The following is a 21,646-nucleotide window of genomic DNA, read 5'->3' on the forward strand; positions in this document are numbered from 1 at the left end:
ACGGCTCATTTGTCGATTTAAAATAAAAATTTATTAAGTATTCAAATGATGGGTTTTCTAAACATACTTGGGAGCTACGAAAAATACATCTAGTACCACTTTTTACGAATTAATTCCGTCCGCAATCAACATTTCTACAACTCTACAAACAAGTATCACAGTACAAATTTGCTTGAATAGAAAGAAAAATTCTAATCTATTCACGGAGAGAATCATTTAGTCGATACCCATAGCAGATGAATGCACAAAGCAAAAAGAAAGTTCGCAACGAGCAATTACGAATTATGGTACAACTTTTATTATTGAAAGCTTATTCTTGATAGTAATTAGCTGTTTTTGCATATACCTTATATCCTTCCTTGGCTTTGTATTTTTGAAACAAATAAAGAAATGTAACGTTACCCCTAAAGTAACAAAGCAAGGACAGCGAAATGAACATCAATTACTTAAAACAAACTCTCAGCTTGTTTCCTAAGCATTTCTTCTACTACAGTAAATATTTGGAAAAGAGAATCATTTTCGGATTAGAAAATATAGCATGATCTGTTGCTTATGAAGTAAAATACCCATTGTGGCTTTTATTATATTTGGTAGCAAGTAAATTAGAATTAGATATTTCACAAGACTTTATTCAAATAAGTCTCTTTGCCTGTATGACCAACGCAAGAATGCCATCTACTAGATTGTGCCAATTGAAAATCTGAAAGGTGTACGAAAAGCAAAGAAACCTCAGAGAATTTATACAATAACGGAGCAACTGATAATTAGCCGAAGATATTTTGTTTGTCAATATAGTTTCAACAACTTCGGATATCAAAAAAACTGCATAAAAAGAAGGAAATGATTGCTTTGTAGAATGGCATCTCCCAATTATGTTAATACATCCTTCTAATGTCCCTGCAAGAACCCAATAAATATTGATAAAATGCCAACCAAAAAATTGCACACAGTAGCAAATCCTTTTGACACTAGGTGAGCTTTTAGTTATAAAAACTAAATATGTCAAGAGTATTGGAAGTACTCTTTCACATAAAACATAAGCGAGTATGAATTTAATTTTCACAAACGCGACTTCTGGTACTTGCTGTACGTAGAAGGGTAAAGCTAAGTAAAATGAACGTTCGAAGGCTTTGCCAAATATTTGGAAGAAAATGCTTAAAGTAATTAATAAAGAAGAAACTAAGTCATTTCTGTTAAGCCAGTATTCCAAAAGTAAGCTAAATGGGTATCTCATAAATGCATTCACATTGTACATAAAAAACCAGAGGGTGATGTGAAAGTATAAGGGATTTGACGTCTGATGCCAAACGTTCATCCAAACTGCAAAACAGCCAACAAATATCGACACCACAAGAAGCGAAGACTCCAAGCGCTTGGTGTTACTAATATTTCCAAGGTCAACATTTCTGAACGGTTTTTCAAGCTTTTGTAAATGCACCGTAGCCTGGTCGTTTTGGACAGTAAAACTTTTCTTTTCCAAGTAGAACTTCAATGAGACAATTCTTGGTACTTGGCCTTTGACATACGATCGTATACGCCTGTAAAGCGAAACGTAATCTTTTAAGACTTGCTTAACAGAGAAGTTGCCATCTTTGTTCAAGAGGCGATTATCATTGAGAACATCAACGAGACTTAATCTTTCGTCCTTGTTGAGATCACTGACATGATGATACAAAGTAAAATTTGGCTCAGTATATTTATCATCCAAAGAAACGGAGTTGCGGGATAAATAAGGGACGTCAGCGTCCAAAACATAGGACCTGGATACATATTGGTTTAAAGACTCGGAAGGATTAAATTCACAGAAAGGATGACTAGAATCCTGATTAGCGAGGATTTCCTTTTGAAGAACTGAATAATCAGAAGAATCCTTCAATGCTATCGGTCTACCATTAGCGAAGATATTCTTTTGAAGAATTGAACAATCAGAAGAATCCTTCATTTCAAGCGGTCTACTATAAGAAACGGCAAAACCGGTAAACGCATCCAAGCTTGTCACGTATAACATATATTTCACTCCGAAGATGGCAATAATGATTCCAGTAATCAATATTCCAAGGACGGTGAGAAATAAAACCGCCGTGTCCGTGCTCATCCTGATTTAACTTTTGGAATCAGAATATGAACAACTCAACAATAAACATTTAAGCAATATATTCGGAAAATTAGCAGCACTTAGATTGAGGAAGTAAAGAATTTATGGTGTCACATAAAGTACAGGTGCTTGTCAGAGAAACCTCTAATATCATTTTGAATGTGCCATAATCCATATACGATATTACTAATGCTGTGATATTATTATTGTATAAGAATAAGGATTCATGAATGTAATGAGTAAACAAAGAAACTGTTTAGACAGAGAGTCGAAAGAAGACACAGAAAATAGTTTTAGACGAAGAATTTGTTACAAATTATACAAAATCGCAAATTACCTGGCAATTCTTCAGATTGGAAGATTTGACTGATCTAGCTAAATAAATTGTTCCTACAACTTTGTTAAGTGAATCAGATCCCTGGAAGCTATTACTATTTCATCTTAGTATTATCTAAGTATCCAATTCTAGTACAATTCTTGTTAAATTGTATATTTTTTTCCACTGAATACTTACTAATAAAAAGTGAGACTCAACCTGTGACACAGTCAACAATCGAGTTTACTATAAAAAAGGTTGGGAATGGCTACTTTTTAAAATTTTCTAAGATATCTTAGTTATATGTTTACTTATTATTTTCATCTTTGACTGAGTTCAACAGCTTGTTTTCATATCTTGATTCATAAATGCATATACGAGGTATTTCTATATAGATCTTCGTAACTAACATAACCACCCATTTCCACGATTGAGATGATATACAGTTTTATCCTAGTTTCACTTTATTCCTTGGTAAAACATTTTGATGCGACAAGTGTTTAGCGAAAGAAGCAACAGTAAAATTTGTCTATATTGTTGTAATCAATCACTGCAGGATCATATATCTATACACTTCAAAATTCAGCAAAATAATTGTTGTGAGCAAGTTACTCAAAGAAATGATGTACATTATGCGCAATCTCGATTAATCGTAGTCGCTTGATGTACAGGGAAGTTTTAATATCGCATCGAAAAGAAAATATTACAGCACAACCACAAATAGAACACGAGAGCAAAGAATCGATGAATTGAAAAGGTCTCCAAACGAATTTAGTCATCAAGCTGGTCGACCTTTATAAACTTGAAAAGACCATGTGAGGTTTCCATAAACCAAGAAAACTAGGCATATCATAATTCAACGAAGGTGTCTGATGCACAAACCATGCTTTCTTTTTTTGCGAAAAGTAGACTGTGAATGTTAATCCCGACTCAGCCTATTTACAACCAAAACGTGCTGACTTACATAGACCGTATAAAAACATTTTCTCATCATTTGATCCTAGAGGAATACGAAAGTTGGAAGAGACTGTTTCTCGAAACAAGGAATACAATGAAGTAGAATTTGAACGAAATCACCAATTAGAGCGACGACCTCCGTCAAAACCACCAGGACCATCGAAACGCCCCGTATCATTTCCATACCCATTGAAACCGCCAGGACGTTCCATACCATTTCCAAACTCATTGAATTCACCAGGCCGCCCCATGTCGTTCCAATAACGATTGAATCCGCCGGAACTATTGGAAAACCCCGCATCATTACTATAGCGATTGAATCCTCCAGAACCGCCAAAGTGTCCCATGTTGTTTTCATTACCGCTGAATTTTCCAGGACCATCAAAACGTCCCGCGTCGTTTCCATAATTATCGAATCTATTAGGATCGTCGAATCCGCTCATACCTTCGGAAGCGCCGAATCCACCATGATATCCATGGCGACCATGACCGTTAAATCTTTCTTGAAAACCATTTGAACCTTCGTTTGGAAGTCCAGAACCAAATGATCCACCGGGACCACCAATTCCTCCAGATCCCTCCAAGTTACCAAAATTGTCGTAATTGTGCTTGTGATGTTTATGGTGACCCTCACCTCCAAACCCTTCCTGATAGCCAGCAGAGCTTTCAAAGTTCGAGCTAGGTCTCTCATAAAAGGAGTTATTGGGTCTTTCCGTGTTGGATAAAGTGCTCGTGCCGCCGCCAGTACCAACGGCAGCGGGGTAAGCACCCTGCTGAGGGCGTTGATCCTTATGATGGTGTTTCATAACACTTTCTAAAGCCTGTGCAGCCAAACCACCCCCAAGGAAACCGCCCACCTTGTCAACCAGAGGATTTGAAAACATTCCAGAAGATGAATGCTGGTTGCTATTATGAGAATGCGATGGCTGGCTGTGATGATTTGGTCGAAGTTTGTCAAATATACCACGCTCTCCACCCGTGGTTTCATTTGGAGAAGAAGAAGAAGAAGAAGGGGGAGGAAGATTAAATCCTGGAACAGGACTCTCCCATTGAGGTGTAGGGTTTTGAGACTTTTCATTCACGTAAAAGTAGCATTTGTACTGTGAATCCCATTGTGCAACCCATCCTTCAGGCAATCCTTCACGCGTTAGATACATACTTCTTTGTAGTATAAGGAAGAAAAACAAAAATCTGCGGGAATATGAAAAGTATAAAAGTGTTTGCGAATAGCTGAATTGGAAAACGCGAGTATTTGTTTATATGCACAGCCTCGAAGTAACAGCCTCGAAGTAACAACTAATATACTAATTTCAATGCAAAGAGTATTCTTTGTCGATAGATAAACTGTGCAGTATAGCGAATTGTGTAAATATAAAATAGGGATGCCTTTCGAGCATTTTCGAGGTACATGCGGAATCACCCTCACGCCTATAAGTATATTAGTGTCACAGCTGGATTTTTACGCTGTGTTATTATAATGCTGCGTGTATGATTTAAGGGTTGTAAAAAGTTGTATTTGTAAAAGTTGGGCTCTACTTAGTTTATACTGTAAGTATTTTCAGGATCCAGTGACTTGAGTAGCTAAATAAACGACAAGGAAAATAATTTAGCCAGATCAATCGAATCTTCCACTCTGAAAGTTTGTACTTCCAACTTTTAGAAATATATCTTCTAAAGTCGATATCATTGTTCCTTCTGATAAAGTTTCTTTGTTGAAAACTTCCTTTGTTTACATCTTGTAATAAGAGTTCTTTTGTATAATTATATTACAATATCCGGCCTTGACATTATCTGTCACAGGACGAATCTCACTTGTTATGAGAATAAGTATTCAGTGGAAAAGATGTAAGTAATAACAATTCATAAAATTGTATCTTTGACTTTTAAATTGGATACTTTTGTACTATAGAAGAATAGTAACAGCTTCCAGGGATCTGATTCACTAAGTAAGTTGTATGAACAATTTTATTTAGCTAGATCAGTCAAATCTTCCAATCTGAAGATTTGAGCTTTCCATTAGAGGTATATATATCTTTCTAGGATTAGTCAGCTTCTATATAACTTTAGTTCTAGATTTATAAAATTTTTAATGGCAAAAATGAAAATTTAGTTTTGTAATAACGTATTTGATAATACAATACATTTATTGTATCAAGATATTAGTAATATCGTATACCGGTTATGACACCTCCCCTCTTAAGACGCTTTCACTTCCTTGAATTGAAAGGTCTTGTTTTCCTTGCGGTTCTATTGAGATGAAGCGCTGTGGTTAAATTCAACGAGTTTTGCATCTGCTTTCTGTTGAACAATATGAGTGGGGATCCAAGTGACTGAACGAAGGTAGTCGTTTGACAGTTTCGTGTGGTATAAACAGTAATAAAGCGAAGGCTTTTGGTTGTTGTCGACGTCTAATATACGGTCGATAGTTATGTTTGCTAGGAAGTTGTTTGCATGTGAGTCTGCGTTGTATGGTTCGAGTTCAGACACATGAAATGATGCAGGGTATCGTCTTCGTATTTCACGAGGAAAATTTAAAGTATAGTTGTGTTCTGCAACTTTCTTTTTAACTTCAAATGGTCCAACAAACGTTGGTTCCAGTTTGTTGTGTTGATGAAAGAATCCCACTTTACCATTCTTAATGAGTACTTGGTCACCGGATTTGAATATCGGCGGTATCTCTGTCTTGCGATTATAGTATTTTGCATAACGTTCATTTGCTTTTCGTATGTGGTTTCTGATCTCGTGAACAGGTTCTGTTTGTGAGGATAAAAATGATGTACCGAGATCGTTTATCAATTGCAAATCCCATTCTGTTAGTATAGGTTGTATACCAAATGCGGCCTTTACAGGGCTTACTTTGGTAGCGCTATGTTCAGCAGAGTTATAACATAACTGTGCTTTCTTCAAATATGTAGCCCAATTTCCCAAGTTGTCGTGCATATAGCAACGTAAATATGTTTCTACTATTTGGTTAATACGCTCAGTTTGTCCATTCGTTTGTGGATGATATCCAGAAGATAATTTGAGAATTATTTTATGATCTTTGAGGTATTGTTTCCATTTATCAGAAATGAATACAGGTCCTCTGTCGGAAACGATATCTCTTGGATTGCCGTATACCGATACTATGTGATCTTCGAACATTTCAATCAGTTGTTCTGCGGTCGTGGTTGTATTACAAGGAAGAAACCAAGCCATTTTGGTGAAACGATCAACAATTGTTAAGATGGCATCTTTACCTTGAGATACTGGTAATCCAACGATAAAATCCATAGAATAATGTTGAAACGGTTTTTCTGCAATGGGCAGTGGTTGTAAGTGACCATAGCGTTGGTGATTTCGAGTTTTACTGTGCTGACATATATCACAATTTTTAACATATTTTTGGATATCGCTTGTCATGCCTTGCCAATAAAACTTTTCGCGAATGCGATTTGTTGTGGACAGTTTTCCTCGATGTCCTCCTGAAATAGGATGATCATGGAATTGATAACATATCAACTGAACTAGTTGTGGAACTTTTGGGATGATAATTTGTCTTTTATCATTAATGATGAGGCCGTTTATTATTGTATATTGCGGATTGTCGTTGTCTTCATCTAGGATTCTTTGGAACTTTTTGTGATTGGAGTATTCTTTGCGAACATAATCGAAAACATTTGTTAGATAATTTGTCTCACTTAGTTGATTGACGGCAGCGACTTTATAATCTGGGCGACGTGAGATTGCGTCTGCTGGTTCATTCTTTCGGCCAGGTCGATATTGAATTTCGAAATTGTATAGTTCCAATTCTGTTGCCCATCTATTGATTTTGGAACGAGTATCTGTGCGAATTTTTGTAAACATAGATGTTAGATTCTTGTGATCCGTTAATATTTGAAATGGTGTTTCTGTGTGAGCTAAGAAATGATACCATTTTCGGAGAGCAGCAATAATTGCATAAGCTTCTTTTTCCCATGTTGGCCAAATGCATTGACGATCTGTGAATGTTTCTGAATAGAAAGCTATTGGATGATAAACGTTGTCTTCTTGTTTCTGCGATAGGATGGCTCCTATGGCAAAGTCGGAAGCGTCAGTTTCTAATCGAGTTTCTTTTGTTGGATCATAGTGTTTTAACATAGAAACGTTTTCTAATTCTTTCTTGATGTTGACAAAGGCTTCTTTATGACGATCGGTCCATTTGTATTTGACATTCTTTTTTGTTAAATCATATAACGGTCGTGCCAATTTTGAAAGATTCGGCATAAATCGTCTGGAATAATTAACAAAACCTAAGAAAGATTGTAGGCGTCGCAACGTATTGGGTTCAGGCCAATTTGTAATAGCTTGAATTCTTTCTGGGTCAATCTCAAGTCCTTGATTGGAGAAGATATGACCTAAGAATTTGACTTTCTTTTGGAAAAAGGTACATTTCTCTCGATTTGCGTATAAATTTGCGTCTTGTAGCTTCTGAAATACTTTTCGTAAATGTTCCTCGTGTTCTTTTTCTGAAGAGGAAAATATCAGAATATCGTCCAGATAAACGATAATGAAAATTCCAAGGTATGGAAAAAGTACTTTGTTAATATACCTTTGAAAATTTGCTGGCGCATTGGTTAATCCAAAGGGCATTACTTTGTATTCAAATGCTCCAAAAGGTGTCTTGAAGGCTGTCTTTCGTTCATCACCTTCTCGAATTCTAAGTAAATGATATGCTTCTTTTAGATCAATCGTACTGAAAACTTTGGCTCCGCTTAGGCAATTTATAATTTCTTCAAAGTTTGGTAATGGATACTTGTCTCTCTTAGTGATTGCATTTAGTGGTTTATAGTTTATAACCATGCGATATTTATCTGTTCCCTTTTTCGGTACAACTAGTGGAGCGCACATAAAATTTGACGAGCTTTCGCGAATTTTGCCTTGACTTAATAATTCTTGTACTTTTTCTCTTATTGTTGCAGATTCTTTTTGTGTATATGGCCTTAATTTCGGTGCATAATCTGGTAGTTCGTTTGTGAGTTCGATTTTTAAATCACTGTCTGAGTGTCTGGGTAAAGGAATGTCTGTAACTTCTGTGAACACTTTGTTGAATGATTTTAATATATCTTCAACTTTTAGACTTTCCTTGTTGTTGTTATTCTTTTCCTCCTTTGTCTTGTTGCCATATAAAAAGTCTAAACTTTCCAATTTTTTCAGGAGGCTCCATCCGATGAGAACTTCGTTTTCTGAAGTCGGAGTAATTATAAACGTTTCGTAAAACTTTCGTTTATTGATTTCTACTGGCAATGTTAAATTTCCTTTAACTTGAAGTTTGTCGTTTGTTATTCCTAAAAACGTTCGATTTTCTTTATTGAATTTACGCGTAATTTGTTTAGCCAGGTCTTCTCTCAAGATGGATACGTTGGCGCCAGTATCTATCAATGCATTGACCTTGAGGTTTGCAATTTTGACATCTTGATATTGCGAAGATTGCTTTTCGTAGTGTTTTTGTGGATTTCCCGCAATGATCTTGTTTATAGAGACGACTTCATCTCTTCTAGACTTGTTCTTCTGGTTTAGTCATTCGTTGGATTTTGGTTTCATTCTTGTTTTGGGGTTATCCTGATTGTTTCCTTCTTTCCCAAGAAAAGGTTTTGTCTGCCGGAAATTTGGACGGTATCCTTTTTCTGACTTTTGAGACTTGTTATATCGAACCAGGTTATTTACTGTTGTTACGGCTGCGGCGAAATTTCCATGCTCGTAATTATGTTTGAGGAGTTCATTTCTAAAATAACTTGAATGAAACGCGAATATCATGGCTTTCTCGATTGTTTCCCTATCCAATCCGTCAAGCCATTTTTGAACCTCACTAACATTTAATTCTCCACGAGCTCCTTTAGATAAATATTTAGGGATGGGATGAAACCAAGATTTCTCTTTCTCGTTTAGAAATGTCTGTTGAAAAACCTTCTCGAAATTCCTCTGAGGTCCGGGAGTCTTCACCAATTCTCGTATCTGTTTTTGATAGTTTTTTGGGGATTTAAAATATAAGAACGTGATTTTCTCGCGGTCGGTTGGAAATATTTTTGGTAAGTAGCCAAAAATACTTTGCATGTTCTTTTCAAAAACTGCCACGGATTGTTCGGATGGCTCAAATATTCCAGGGTTAAGCGGACTAATCATGTTTAAATATGAGTCTGCTATGGACCCGTAATGTTCATGTACCAATGCTATAATGTCCATCGGTATTTCTGGGATGAAATCTTCTTCAAGGTCCATTCGGTTTATCGACCTGTCTAGTTTTTCCTGATTTACAGCAGCGATCTGCTCGGACAAAAAGTCTAGTTTTTTGTTATAGTCGTTTTGCATATTATCCATGTGCATTTCCATTTGTGTTTGCATTTGCGCTTGCATATGCGCCTGCATTTGTTGAACGACATATTCACTCCCAACACTTCCGGAATCCATTTCCGTATTTCTATTTGTTTAATTTGAAATTGAACGAAACTATTTCCACCTAGAGATTGGAAGATAAATTGTCACAGGACGAATCTCACTTGTTATGAGAATAAGTATTCAGTGGAAAAGATGTAAGTAATAACAATTCATAAAATTGTATCTTTGACTTTTAAATTGGATACTTTTGTACTATAGAAGAATAGTAACAGCTTCCAGGGATCTGATTCACTAAGTAAGTTGTATGAACAATTTTATTTAGCTAGATCAGTCAAATCTTCCAATCTGAAGATTTGAGCTTTCCATTAGAGGTATATATATCTTTCTAGGATTAGTCAGCTTCTATATAACTTTAGTTCTAGATTTATAAAATTTTTAATGGCAAAAATGAAAATTTAGTTTTGTAATAACGTATTTGATAATACAATACATTTATTGTATCAAGATATTAGTAATATCGTATACCGGTTATGACATTATCCTTGTAAAACGACATAAGTAATATTGGAGGCTTCTCTGACAATTTCACGATATTTTCTGGATCGAGCCATAAAGACGATGAAATACAAGTAAAAGAATGTTTTGAATGAAAACGGAGTTTCTCTTACACTAAACACCAACATAATCGTCGGATTTGTCAAGGGCCGTGTGCAAGCGTTAAAGCGGCTTTGCAATCACAAACGTCTCCTATCCAACCTCCTCATAAGGCCTGTGCTTTGTAAAGTTTGAGGAATCCTTGCTAGTTATGATCTTCTCATATGAAAACAAAAACGCTGCAAAACAATACTCTTCCAATTCGCCTATGTTTATATAATCTTAACGAAAAGAATGACGTCGTTTACTTATATGCATTAAATCCAAAAATCCTTTTGGAGAATGAATTCCCATCTTAAAGTGTAGATGAATTTTATCTTCCACGCTTCTAAATATGGATGTCGAATTGATTAGTCGGTTTTTGTTTGAAACTTTTAGGACAAGTACCAAAATATTGCAACCCACCGCTATCCAAAAGTGACAGTGGTGGACAGAAATCGAATTTTCTTGCTGGAAAATGACCGTATACGTGCAATGGTTTCTGTCGTATTGACGAGACATTCGAATGCCTTCCAGCTGTTCTTGTAAAGAAAAAGGAAATGTAGCAGAGTCAAGTTAAATTAGTATATAGAAAAATATATATCAATAAAATTAATAAATTAAACGATTACAAGAAACAAATCACGGATACCTTCTTTTGGGATCTCCAGAAAAGCTTTGTAGAACACATTCCTAATGACCATGAAGAAACTTGCGCAAATCCATTCTATCTAACTATCTCTTTTCATAAAAAGAAATTGAGGGAGAATGCTATCCGTAAATAACGACAGTTATATTGATAACATAATCGCAAGATTATTGACGTCTTCCCTGCCATACCGAAAGACCTTCAAACTCGTCCATTCCTCTCTTTCACTCATACCATACTAAGAAACGGTGAAAATGAAAATTGTGCCCAGTGAAAAGATTCAGCCTGTTTGGTGGAGAGAAACCTCGGTGTACCAAATATATCCAGCATCTTTTAAAGACGAAAACGGAGATGGCTTTGGTGACTTGCAGGGTATATTGTCGAAATTGGATTATTTGAAAGGATTAAACGTTGAATCCATTTGGCTGTCGCCTATTTATCCCTCGCCTCTTAAGGATATGGGTTACGATGTGTCAAACTACAAAGAAATTGACTCCCGATATGGGTCTCTACAAGATATAAACGTTCTAGCAAAGGAGCTCCATAAGCGCGGTATGAAACTTGTTATGGACTTGGTACTTAACCATACTTCGGATCAGCACGATTGGTTTAAAGAATCCCGCTCCTCTAAAACGAATTCCAAACGAGATTGGTATATTTGGAGGCCCGCAAAGTATAATAAAGATGGCAAGCGCTTACCTCCCAATAATTGGAGAAGCTACTTTGATACTTCTGCTTGGGAATGGGATGAAACTACCCAAGAATACTTTTTGCATCTTTGGGCACCCGAACAACCCGATATCAATTGGGAAAGCCCAGAATTACGCAAGGCAATTTATGACATTGTCCGCTACTGGCTAGATCGTGGAGTCGATGGTTTCCGTTTGGATGTCATCAACATGATCAGCAAGAACCAAGAATTCCCAGATGCACTTGTAACGGATGATCGCTACGATTATCAAATGGGCTACAAGTACTACGCTAACGGTCCCAGGATTCATGAATATTTAAAAGAACTCGGACAAATCCTCCATGAGTACAACGCTTTTTCTGTAGGTGAAATGCCTCATGTGGAAGATACGGATGAGGTTCTACGTGTTGTCGGAGCTGATCGCCGAGAGCTTACCATGATTTTTCAGTTTGACTTGGTTAGTCTGGATTTGGTTCCAGGAAAGCACAAGTATGTTGAGGGTACCTGGAAGCTTTCAGACCTGAAGAAGTCTGTCAAAAAGTGGCAGTCTATATACTTGACAGGCGGAGGTTGGAACGCTAGCTTTATTGAAAACCATGATCAACCACGAACAGTTTCTCGCTACTTGTCGGATTCACCTGAACATAGAGCGCATAGCTCCAAGCTTATGGCCCTCTTCATTGTCTTCCAAGGTGGCACACCTTTTGTCTACCAAGGTCAAGAGCTAGCGCTTGCCAATATTCCGAGAGATTGGTCCATTTCTGAATATGTAGACGTGGAAACACAGAATTTTTGGAAGCTTTTCATGAGCGGCAACCCTACTCAAGAAGAAATACAAAAAACCATGGATATTGTTAACATGAGAGCTCGTGACAATGGTCGTACTCCTATGCACTGGGACAGCTCGCCCAACGGTGGATTTTGCCCAAAAGACGTTAAGCCTTGGATGAGGGTGACGGAAGATTTTAATGAATGGAACGCTTCCAGTCAAGTAGGAAAGCCAGATAGCGTCTACTCCTTCTGGTCAGCTTCTCTTGGTTACAGGAAAGCCATGAAGGATGCTGTTGTTTATGGATCCTTTGAACTACTTTCCGAAGAAGACCCTTCCATCGTGGCCTTTGTGCGTGAATCGAATTCCACCGTATTGGCAGTCATATTAAATTTTACTGATAAGAGTGTCTCTTATGAATGTCCTTTGCAAATCGGAGGATTCCAAGTGCTTTTAAATAACTATGAGGATCTAGTGATAAAAGAAAATGTCATTCACTTAAATCCCTATCAGGGAGTTCTTTTTAAAAAATCCCTCTCTACATAAAAACTATCTGCAATGATAATTTTGGGAGCGTCAATTTTGATGAAAGTTTTTGAATGGTGATTGTGAGAACGTTTCGTTTATTATCCTTCCTTGTCTACTTGATACGCACAAACTGATAGTTTTTGCTTTTCAATGATCATTTTTAAGAGCGTTCTAATTATTACGTTTTAATTTTCAAAATACCAATACACGCAAAACAGCCATTCAGGCAAATCTTGTGCTTTTCTTTAATTAAAAGCTCCCTTGGGCTTATTTTATGAATAAATTCCTTTTCAATTTTCTCTTAAGTTGCGTATGCTAACCAAACAATAGGGTCCACCTTTATACATCATGATAGGTTATACAAAAAAAGTGCGATCGTAGTCTCAGAGTATAATTCAAAATAATGACGTTAATAAACAAAATGGAGCTGAAGCTCTTATCATTTCACCTAGTCCTCCACGGACTCCTTGAAAGATATTAATGAAGACTTCGGAACCATTCATGCCTTCTAGTAATAACCATGCCCGGAAACTTAATTTCAGTATTTGGCGCCATGGCAAACCATCGGTAACAGGTAAGAACAGCTTCACGCAGTAGGAATTGCCGGCTGTCAGTTGTCAGTTAGGCCTTTCATCTTCAAAATAAACAAACAAGACATAGTGAAGTGCGAGGAGTATCTCGTTTAGACAGCACCTTTGCTTAATAATCACGGTGAACAGTTTTTGTAACTCATTCGTAATCCTAGGGAAAGTTCAGATCAACCATAGATGTTTCTCTCTAGGTGAATTTGAAGATGGGCGTCAAGTAGAGCATCAACTTGGACTACCAAAAGACATTTTTGTAGTATCGGAAGAAGTTGGTTAAGCTGCTTTTAAGATGGGTAATCCGTTATTCGATACTTTTACCCGACAAAACAAAGCATTTACGCACAGCCATTTAGGACTTTTAAGTGGATTTTTCAAGTAGACCAGTATAACGTCTACGGCCACACCTAGGCGAAAACAACAGTTCCCGTCTGATCACTGCAGTGAGGTGAAGTGTCTGAGGGTCTCGTTAGTTCAATACTGTGGTTGGAGACTACACGGGAATCCGGGATGCTGTAGGCTTTTTGCAATTCTTGTTCTTTTGGTTTGATCGGCATGGTCCTTTGACTTAGCGATACTTGTGATTGCAGATAAAGCAATGGTCATCCTTGATTCAGTAATTCAATAAGCCAAAGTCACGGAACCTTCTAACATAAACATATGCATTTAAGATCCTGCTATTTATAATATAAGCAAACAGCATGATTTCTTTGGTCAAAGTTCCTTTGTTTACTTTTTGTAATAAACGACGACTCTTTTGGATTATACTATTAGGAAAATCGCAATGAAAAACCAACGTTGAATAATCGTAACGAGGATTGTGACCAGTCAGTGACATAATGTCGCTCGCTGCTTTTATGAATTGAGACATGCGAAAAGCCATTACCAAGATTTTTTCAAACTCGCATCTTTGGTTTTAAAAGAAACATTTGTGGTGCAAGATTAGTTTGCTTTTGCTTTTGATGGTTGAAGCAAGGTCCAATTCCTATTTTTGAAAGATCTGTGAAAATTGGAGCCAGTTCTTACGGACTTTTCTTGGTGATTCTAGTTGTTTTCGTTTAGAGTGTAACTATCGGTGTTATTTTGGGTATGAATTGCCATTGTAAATATGAAAAACAAATATACTCCTTTTTCAGATTCTGATGACTCTTCCAAAACGCTCAATGATGAAAAGGCAGATAGTCGGTCGTCTCCTTCAGATGGTACGCCTCCTCCGTATTCAGGTAAGATTAGTTGAAATAGAAAGGAAAGTTTGATTCTTTTCATGATGGAAGAATCATGCTTGTTTATTTATTTGTTGGGTTTGAAATTAATAACCTTGTCGAGAACTGTCAGCAAACATAATAGACACCTCTATCCTTTTCACAAACAAAGAATTATTACTAATACATTCATTAGCTTCAAACAAATTTATTGATTTAGAAATGGCTGATGGATCCGCTCAAAATTCCGCCCAAGATACTGTTAATAATACTAGGTCGAGTTCGATGGATAAGTGGCAGATAATAATGTACTTGTTGTTTTTTACATCTTTTGTGTATATTATATTTTATGCTATTCTTCTTGTGTTATTTTTTACTTCCAAGGTTTCTGTGAATGCACAAGCCCTTTGGGGGCTTTCTGCTGGCTGTGCAGCATCCTTTGCATTGTTTCTGTTTGGTAAGTTAGCTATATCTTTTATTTTTAATGATCTAATAAGTATTAGCAATAACTCAAATGCCTAAAGAATGGTTCACGCAGGCCAAAAAAGGGCTCACGCAAGCTGGAAGATTAACCAAAAACGTATTGTCAGCTATGTGTATCTCAGTATTATGTGTGTGTTTTCTCGACGTCCTCGGTTTCACCGTGTATTATGCTGCAAAGAAGTTCACAGGATTTGAAAAGATAAACAATAATTTTTTCTATGCTGTTTGTTTTGTTAACTTTGTCTTGTTTCTTTATTTGACGAGTATGTCATACTCCCGTGAAATGTTCTAACAGTTATAGTGAATGCAAATGCGCGTGAACGACTTAGATTAGTAGTCGTCGATATGGGAAACGGCATGAGTGGCTTAGGAAACGGCATAAATGGCTTAGGAAACGGCATAAATGGCTTAGGAAACGGAATAAATGGCTTGGGACACGGCTTGGGAAATGCTGTGGTTCATATGTTCGGTATGTACACTTGGTAAATGCTTCCTATCACAAGGCGTTATTAACCAATTCAAAAGGAACAAATCGAGGAGATGAAGCACCTCGTAACGAAGAAATCGAACTTCAACCTCTTGCTGGGCAAAGGGCTGAAGTTTGAGTTCTACCGAATCCGCTTTCATTCTTGATATTTCGCTCCTTCTTTGGAAACATCAATGTCAATTGCAGTCTACCAAGTTCCTGTATTCGCTTCCACAAAAGCTTGGATCAGATGGTACCAGCGGACTTTGATTGCTTTTCTTATTCGCTTTTTTATGAATCTTCTTATTCGTTTCACAGCATCGTTCATTTTCTTCATTTATAGACATCCTTTTTAATGATTATTTAATTATTCTGACGAAAATAACATCGTAATTAACTAGTTTTTTACTCAACAATGTGTCGTATCTTTCATTAATTGTAAGAACGAAAGTGATTACCGCCAGAGGTAAAATTCGTTCACAGCATAAAAAGCATAAATCTACAGATTGGAAGATTCGATTGATGTAGTTTAAAACATTGAATTACCGTTTACTTTGGGAGTCAAGTCGACGGACCATGAAAAGAACCCAATTTATATAACTAACTTTTTCAACCCATAAACTCATACACTCAATCTGATGCTACTGCGACCACAATGAGAATCAATAGAAAAGAGAAAAACAGTGTGTTTTCAAATATTATTCTTATAATATGAAAGCATTCACCATTTAGCCGTGAAAAATACCAGATAGAACTGAGTTAAATTGGATCTTGTAGTTCATCAAGCCAAATAAAAGACTGGATCATTCTTGTATAAATATCTTTACAGACAATAACAAACGTCTACGGCCACACCTAGGCGAAAACACCAGTTCCCGTCCGATCACTGCAGTTAAGCGTCTGAGGGCCTCGTTAGTACTATGGTTGGAGACAACATGGGAATCCGGGGTGCTGTAGGCTTCCTTTCTTTTTGTTTGTTTATTTTTTATATGTTTTCTGGCTTGTTGGGCGCCCTTTGAATTCACTCAAAATTAATTCAACACTCCTAAAGCTTTTGGTGCAGGCTAGTACTATCCATATAGCTAATCCATTTCGAAAGATTGGGTAAAGAGAGGAGCGTATGAACTCATGTAGAATATCGGAAGAGTTCTTTGACAAGAATATACTTCTTGTAAATCAATTCGTTTTGGTTGATACTTTTCCTTGTCAACGATTCAGAAATGGGTTATTTAGCAATTGTTTCCAATATGTAATATATATTACTTGGTAGGAGAATATTTGCATAAAATAACATAAGGGTATAGAGGAATGTTTTGTTTATTGTTTTGGCAAAAGAATTGCAATTTAACCAGCGACGTTCACTTATAAACAAATATCAAGACCCGTTTGATGTCTCTCAGATAACTTCCAGAATCCGTTAATTTTCCCTTCAATTCTCTTTTCACTGTTTAAACAATTTAATAATATGAACCAAGATTTATTTACAAACCCATTTGGAATTCCTCCGCCCTCTGATGATTCTTATGCATCTCTGCGAAGATTCACAAACGAATTTGAGGTCGGAATTCCCCAAGATCAGTTTGATACATACAAAGATAAACTGGCCAACCTTCTTAAAGCACTTGCATCTAAATTTCAAGGAGATACTCCTTCACAAGATAATACGACTGAAATTCGAGAGATGCTTCAAGAGTTTAATGAAAAGTTTGGCAGCCTCGAACAAGAACAAAAGCGCCTCAGAGAAGAGATGATCCAAGCACAGAGTAGCCTCACAGAAAGACTAGAAAGCCAAGCCGATATTATCTCAAGAATTCAGCAAAATGATTCCAAGATAAACAGATTTGTTGCCGATGATACAAAATCATATCCATTTATTGAAGGATTGGACCTTTGTCTGAGTTGTATGAACTAACGGTTTTTTTGACATTGATGACTTGTATCAAAACCGATTGACAACGTGTCTGGAGGGATATGGTGATGACCGTACGAGAAAAAGCTCCAGATATCTCTTAAAGGGAACTTTCTAATTATTTTGGATTTGTTACTGTCTAAGGTTACCGTTACGACTTTCAGACATCAATGAACCCCTTCCAAAATATAAGTAATGAAGATATACATCAAAGCGACGGGGAGTATTAGGCCTCAACATGGTTGATAAATGTTTACGAAAAGTATGAATCCTCACTTGCTTTGTATAATGAAGTGTGCCAAATACTTAATGAACTCTGCATTTTATTAGTGAATCCAGCAATCAATATATAATCTTTTGTATTTTTCGCGTTTTTGAATCACTTACAAGTAATGCCTGGCTATCACAACGCCTGCTGCCGTTTGATTGATGCAGTCAAGCGTCTGAGGGTCTCTCGTTCCTCATATGTATTAAGCGAGGCGCTGTAAGATCTCCAATTCTTTTCTAGTTTTGTTTACCACTGTACCCACTGAGCAGGCTTTACCAATGGAAGCAATCCCTACGCAGCAATCCTTGTACCACCAATCAATACAGTGAAGCTGCCAGGATAGAAAGAAACGAGTAAACAGATAGAAATGTAAGAAAAAAAGATGACAAGTCTAGCAGCCTTTTTTAAAAAAAGTGCGAAAAGATAGAGCAGATGCGAAATAAACATAAAAAAACTATGGCGACTTTCAGAGAGGTAAAGATAACAATATAAAAATCAAGGAGCCGGAAAAATCAGGTGTTTTCCAAGTCTTTGGTAGTTTCAACCTTCTGTAAGTGACTAGGCTGTGCTGCCTTGTATATTGTTCAAATCATTCAAAGGATGGGTCTTTGCCTTTTGGATCACTAGGTTTTGGACTGGTTTGGGACTCGGTAGCGATTGTATTCTATGAAAGAGGACCATCAACGGTGAAATCGTTTCTTCCTAAAGTTATATGAAGACCAAAAACCAAAACAACGAAAATCGACAAATCAATTAATTAAGTTACTGACAAAGCGAAAAGATCCAGCAAGTTTATAAACCAACATAAGTAAACATTCCGAAGAAAAAACCTATCAAATTTAACACACGGGAAAGAACAAATACGAAAATCAATAAAGACGCCTAAGCGAACATATTCGTGTTCTGGCATTGAGTTTGTGAAAAAAGGAACAAGAAGAAAGTGGGAAGAGAGAAAATGGAACACAAGGGAAATAAGAAAACACCAAGCAACTTGAAAGTTTTATTTACCAATTTGCCAGTAGCCTGTGGAATCCTAGCAAACTAATAAAGACAAAAAGTCCTTGGTATAGATGTCAGAACGGGATTTTTGAAAAGCATCTAATAAAGGTATTTCAGCGTGTTTTCGGAATCTTGCGAAGCTGGAATTGGACCTTTTTTTGGTACAAATAAAACGAGTATGAGCTGTGCGGGAGGAAACCGCTTTCATCATTTTATTGGGAAAATCCAAGTGAGAAAATTGTCTCGCTTTGGAAGCTTCGGGCTAGTTTTTGTTTACGTTTTTCTCCACAACGCTCAATCAGCAATGAACCATAGGTAATACAAATTGTTAACATATGACAATCAAAACGGCTTGATTCAATCACAACTATGAATAAAGGAAATTCCACTTTATTTCATCTCAAAAAAAAAAAAAAAAAAAAAAAAAAAAAATCCCAACAATGGCGATGAGTAGAGGTTTACCAAGGAGTAGCTATCATTCCTCTATTAAGGCCTTTTGGTGCCTTGGACTTGATTTCGTTTACGGTTTGCTCTTGGGTATCGTTGTGTACATGAGCTCACTAAACAGGTAGCGTGTTATCGCTGTAGACAGGTTAAAAAGCAGGATCCATTGCTAGCAGAGGCCAACGGATTTACCATGGGGAATGCTTGGACGTCTGCATCTCACTTAGTTGAACACCTCCCATCCATATCCTAGAAAAAGGGAGAAATTTTTTACACTTGCTTCAATGTGACTTGTCGAGTAACGACGAACAGAATGGTTATGGGAAGAGAAAACACAGGGGGTTTCAGGATAAATTTTGTGGTTTGTTAAAAAGTAAAAAGAAAAGTGAATCCTTCCAAGGGCTGCTGTCGGCATCTCCAACTTTGCTCACGTTGGGCGTTGATTCCACCTTTTAGTTCCGAAATATGGGCAAAAAAGTAGATTGCTCTGTGGAATCTTTTCATCTTTTCATCTTTTCATCTTTTCATTTCATAAAAGGTTGCCAGCACAAGAATTATTCAACCCCTCAGAAAAAAAAAAAAAAAAAAAAAAAAAAAAAAAAAAAAAAAAAATGAATCCAACGACATGACTTGGCAAGCCCAAGCCCAAGCCCAAGCCCAAGCTTAGTAGCCACTGTAGGAGAGAAACCAAACGTCCTCATCTCCCATCCATCATGTAGCGTTTACAAAGTCAAAAACAAAAACAAAAACAAAACCACCCTCTAAAACATCCTTATCCTACTAGAGTAGGATCACTATACCAAGACAACACAACAGCGACCAATATCATACTAGCTTTTGTTTGTATGATCTTTTTTTCCAGCCACCCATTATATCCATTGCAGCGGTGGGACAGAGAGAGAGAGAGAGAAGTCGCTGGAAAAAGAAAAAAGAAAAGAAAAAGAAAAAGAAAAGAAAAGAAAAGAAATAGAAAAGATCTGTTTGTTATAAACAACGTAGCAATATAGAATGTAGCAAAGTTTTTTTTTTTTTTTCGTTCCCTCGTTCCCTCCTTCCTTCCATCTAAGCCTCACGGCTACGGCTTCTAAATAATTCCTTCGTTCCAACATAAACCGACCGTCGCACGAGTGATGCTAGCCACCTCTTGCATGAACAACCGTAACGTATGTTTTGTCGTTGTACATCACGCCTGTTTTCAATTTTAAAATCTAAAAGTAATGAGCCACATCTACTTCGCGTCGTATGGAACGTAAAACACCAATGGAATATGTAAGATCTTTCAGCAGTACCTTGTTGGGTAGGTCAGTAGGCGCCTGCGGGGATCAGAACGTCTTTGCTGGTAAGAATCGCTACGAGAATGGTAAATAAGGACAGTCGATGGAATTTGATTCACGAGACAATGAAATCATCATCACCATGAAAACGTTTGTTTCCGATTTCAGAACTCGGGCTTTTTCGCTGATTCAAAGTTTCCCTCCTTCAGGAAATGGAAGTTTTGCTAGTAAAAAAGGCGTTGATTGCTATGACGAGTGATAACCAGCATGAAATGGTTATTTAAGTCTTGGGATTCCCTTTGTTCTGTATTCAATTGCATTGATTTCATACGAATTCTTCCTTAAATTTCATTTTGCATTTGAACTCTTAGATTTTCATTTTTCTTTTATTTTTTCAAACATGAAGTTTTCCTTGTCTAGCGTCTTTCTTACTCTTCTTGGAGCCTCTTCTACTTTGGCTTCTCCTATCACCAAGCAGGCCATGTCTCCTGAGCAAAGCTTTGGTGTTCTCACTCTTCACTCTGGAAACATCAATGTCCACCAAAAGGAATTCTATGTTGGTCAATCGGGCTATGTCTTTTTAAGTCAATACGACAATGCTGACAACTACGCAAAGTTCAGTCTCAAGAATAACCAATTGTACCATAACAACGATACTGCTTTGATTGAACAAGGCGGTGCTCTTGCTTTCAAGTCCTCTGGCCCTGCTGTTACCGGCTTCGACGCTAACGCACCCACAAACATTGGCTACGAGTTACAGTTGAACGGTACTAGCCCGGTCGCTTGCCCTGTTCCCAGCGACCAACAAGTTTTCCAAGTTTACTATGGCCAAGTCAAGAATAGCACTGATTGTGTCGGCATCGACACTGTGGCTGTTAGCTTTTAAGTTTGAATGGAATGGAAAATTTGAATGAAACTTTTTGAATTTGAAAATACCCTCTTTTATTTTCATTCTCTCTTTCCCAATTTTTTTATTAAAAAAAAAAAAAGCATTTCCTTCCTTCTTTTGAATCCCTCGTCGTGTC

At 37.0% G+C, this 21,646-nt stretch overlaps 7 protein-coding genes and 2 non-coding genes across 9 annotated transcripts; 6 read left to right on the plus strand and 3 right to left on the minus strand.

Moving 5' to 3' along the window:
* Positions 1 to 631: 631 nt before the first annotated feature.
* Positions 632 to 2,095, minus strand: SOMG_03538 (uncharacterized protein; the record flags this gene model as incomplete). The annotated part of the gene is made up of 1 exon (XM_056182328.1): positions 632 to 2,095. One exon carries the CDS (start codon positions 2,093 to 2,095, stop codon positions 632 to 634), a length of 1,464 nt encoding a protein of 487 aa, XP_056037874.1.
* Positions 2,096 to 3,484: 1,389 nt separating this feature from the next.
* SOMG_03539 (SOCG_00647-like, conserved protein) lies at positions 3,485 to 4,525 on the minus strand (the record flags this gene model as incomplete). Its single annotated transcript, XM_056182329.1, has 1 exon — positions 3,485 to 4,525. One exon carries the CDS (start codon positions 4,523 to 4,525, stop codon positions 3,485 to 3,487), a length of 1,041 nt encoding a protein of 346 aa, XP_056037877.1.
* Positions 4,526 to 8,906: 4,381 nt separating this feature from the next.
* SOMG_03540 (uncharacterized protein) lies at positions 8,907 to 9,794 on the minus strand (the record flags this gene model as incomplete). Its single annotated transcript, XM_056182330.1, has 1 exon — positions 8,907 to 9,794. The coding sequence occupies one exon, from the start codon at positions 9,792 to 9,794 to the stop codon at positions 8,907 to 8,909; it is 888 nt and encodes a 295-aa protein (XP_056037525.1).
* A 1,464-nt stretch (positions 9,795 to 11,258) lies between these two features.
* Positions 11,259 to 13,010, plus strand: mal1 (maltase alpha-glucosidase Mal1; the record flags this gene model as incomplete). The annotated part of the gene is made up of 1 exon (XM_056182331.1): positions 11,259 to 13,010. The coding sequence occupies one exon, from the start codon at positions 11,259 to 11,261 to the stop codon at positions 13,008 to 13,010; it is 1,752 nt and encodes a 583-aa protein (XP_056037514.1).
* A 961-nt stretch (positions 13,011 to 13,971) lies between these two features.
* Positions 13,972 to 14,096, plus strand: SOMG_10073. Its single transcript, XR_008803606.1, has one exon. It is a non-coding gene; the product is annotated as a 5S ribosomal RNA (ribosomal RNA).
* Positions 14,097 to 14,684: 588 nt separating this feature from the next.
* Positions 14,685 to 15,866, plus strand: wtf25 (wtf meiotic driver; the record flags this gene model as incomplete). The annotated part of the gene is made up of 5 exons (XM_056182332.1): positions 14,685 to 14,799; positions 14,975 to 15,235; positions 15,282 to 15,524; positions 15,563 to 15,730; positions 15,787 to 15,866. 5 exons carry the CDS (start codon positions 14,685 to 14,687, stop codon positions 15,864 to 15,866), a joined length of 867 nt encoding a protein of 288 aa, XP_056037529.1.
* A 706-nt stretch (positions 15,867 to 16,572) lies between these two features.
* On the plus strand, positions 16,573 to 16,687 carry SOMG_10074. Its single transcript, XR_008803607.1, has one exon. It is a non-coding gene; the product is annotated as a 5S ribosomal RNA (ribosomal RNA).
* A 505-nt stretch (positions 16,688 to 17,192) lies between these two features.
* Positions 17,193 to 17,639, plus strand: SOMG_03543 (uncharacterized protein; the record flags this gene model as incomplete). The annotated part of the gene is made up of 1 exon (XM_056182333.1): positions 17,193 to 17,639. One exon carries the CDS (start codon positions 17,193 to 17,195, stop codon positions 17,637 to 17,639), a length of 447 nt encoding a protein of 148 aa, XP_056037432.1.
* Positions 17,640 to 21,021: 3,382 nt separating this feature from the next.
* On the plus strand, positions 21,022 to 21,507 carry SOMG_03544 (But2 family protein; the record flags this gene model as incomplete). Its single annotated transcript, XM_056182334.1, has 1 exon — positions 21,022 to 21,507. One exon carries the CDS (start codon positions 21,022 to 21,024, stop codon positions 21,505 to 21,507), a length of 486 nt encoding a protein of 161 aa, XP_056038148.1.
* Between the last annotated feature and the right edge of the window lie 139 nt (positions 21,508 to 21,646).

This window comes from Schizosaccharomyces osmophilus, chromosome 2, assembly GCF_027921745.1.
Source record: "Schizosaccharomyces osmophilus chromosome 2, complete sequence".
NCBI lineage: Eukaryota > Fungi > Ascomycota > Schizosaccharomycetes > Schizosaccharomycetales > Schizosaccharomycetaceae > Schizosaccharomyces > Schizosaccharomyces osmophilus.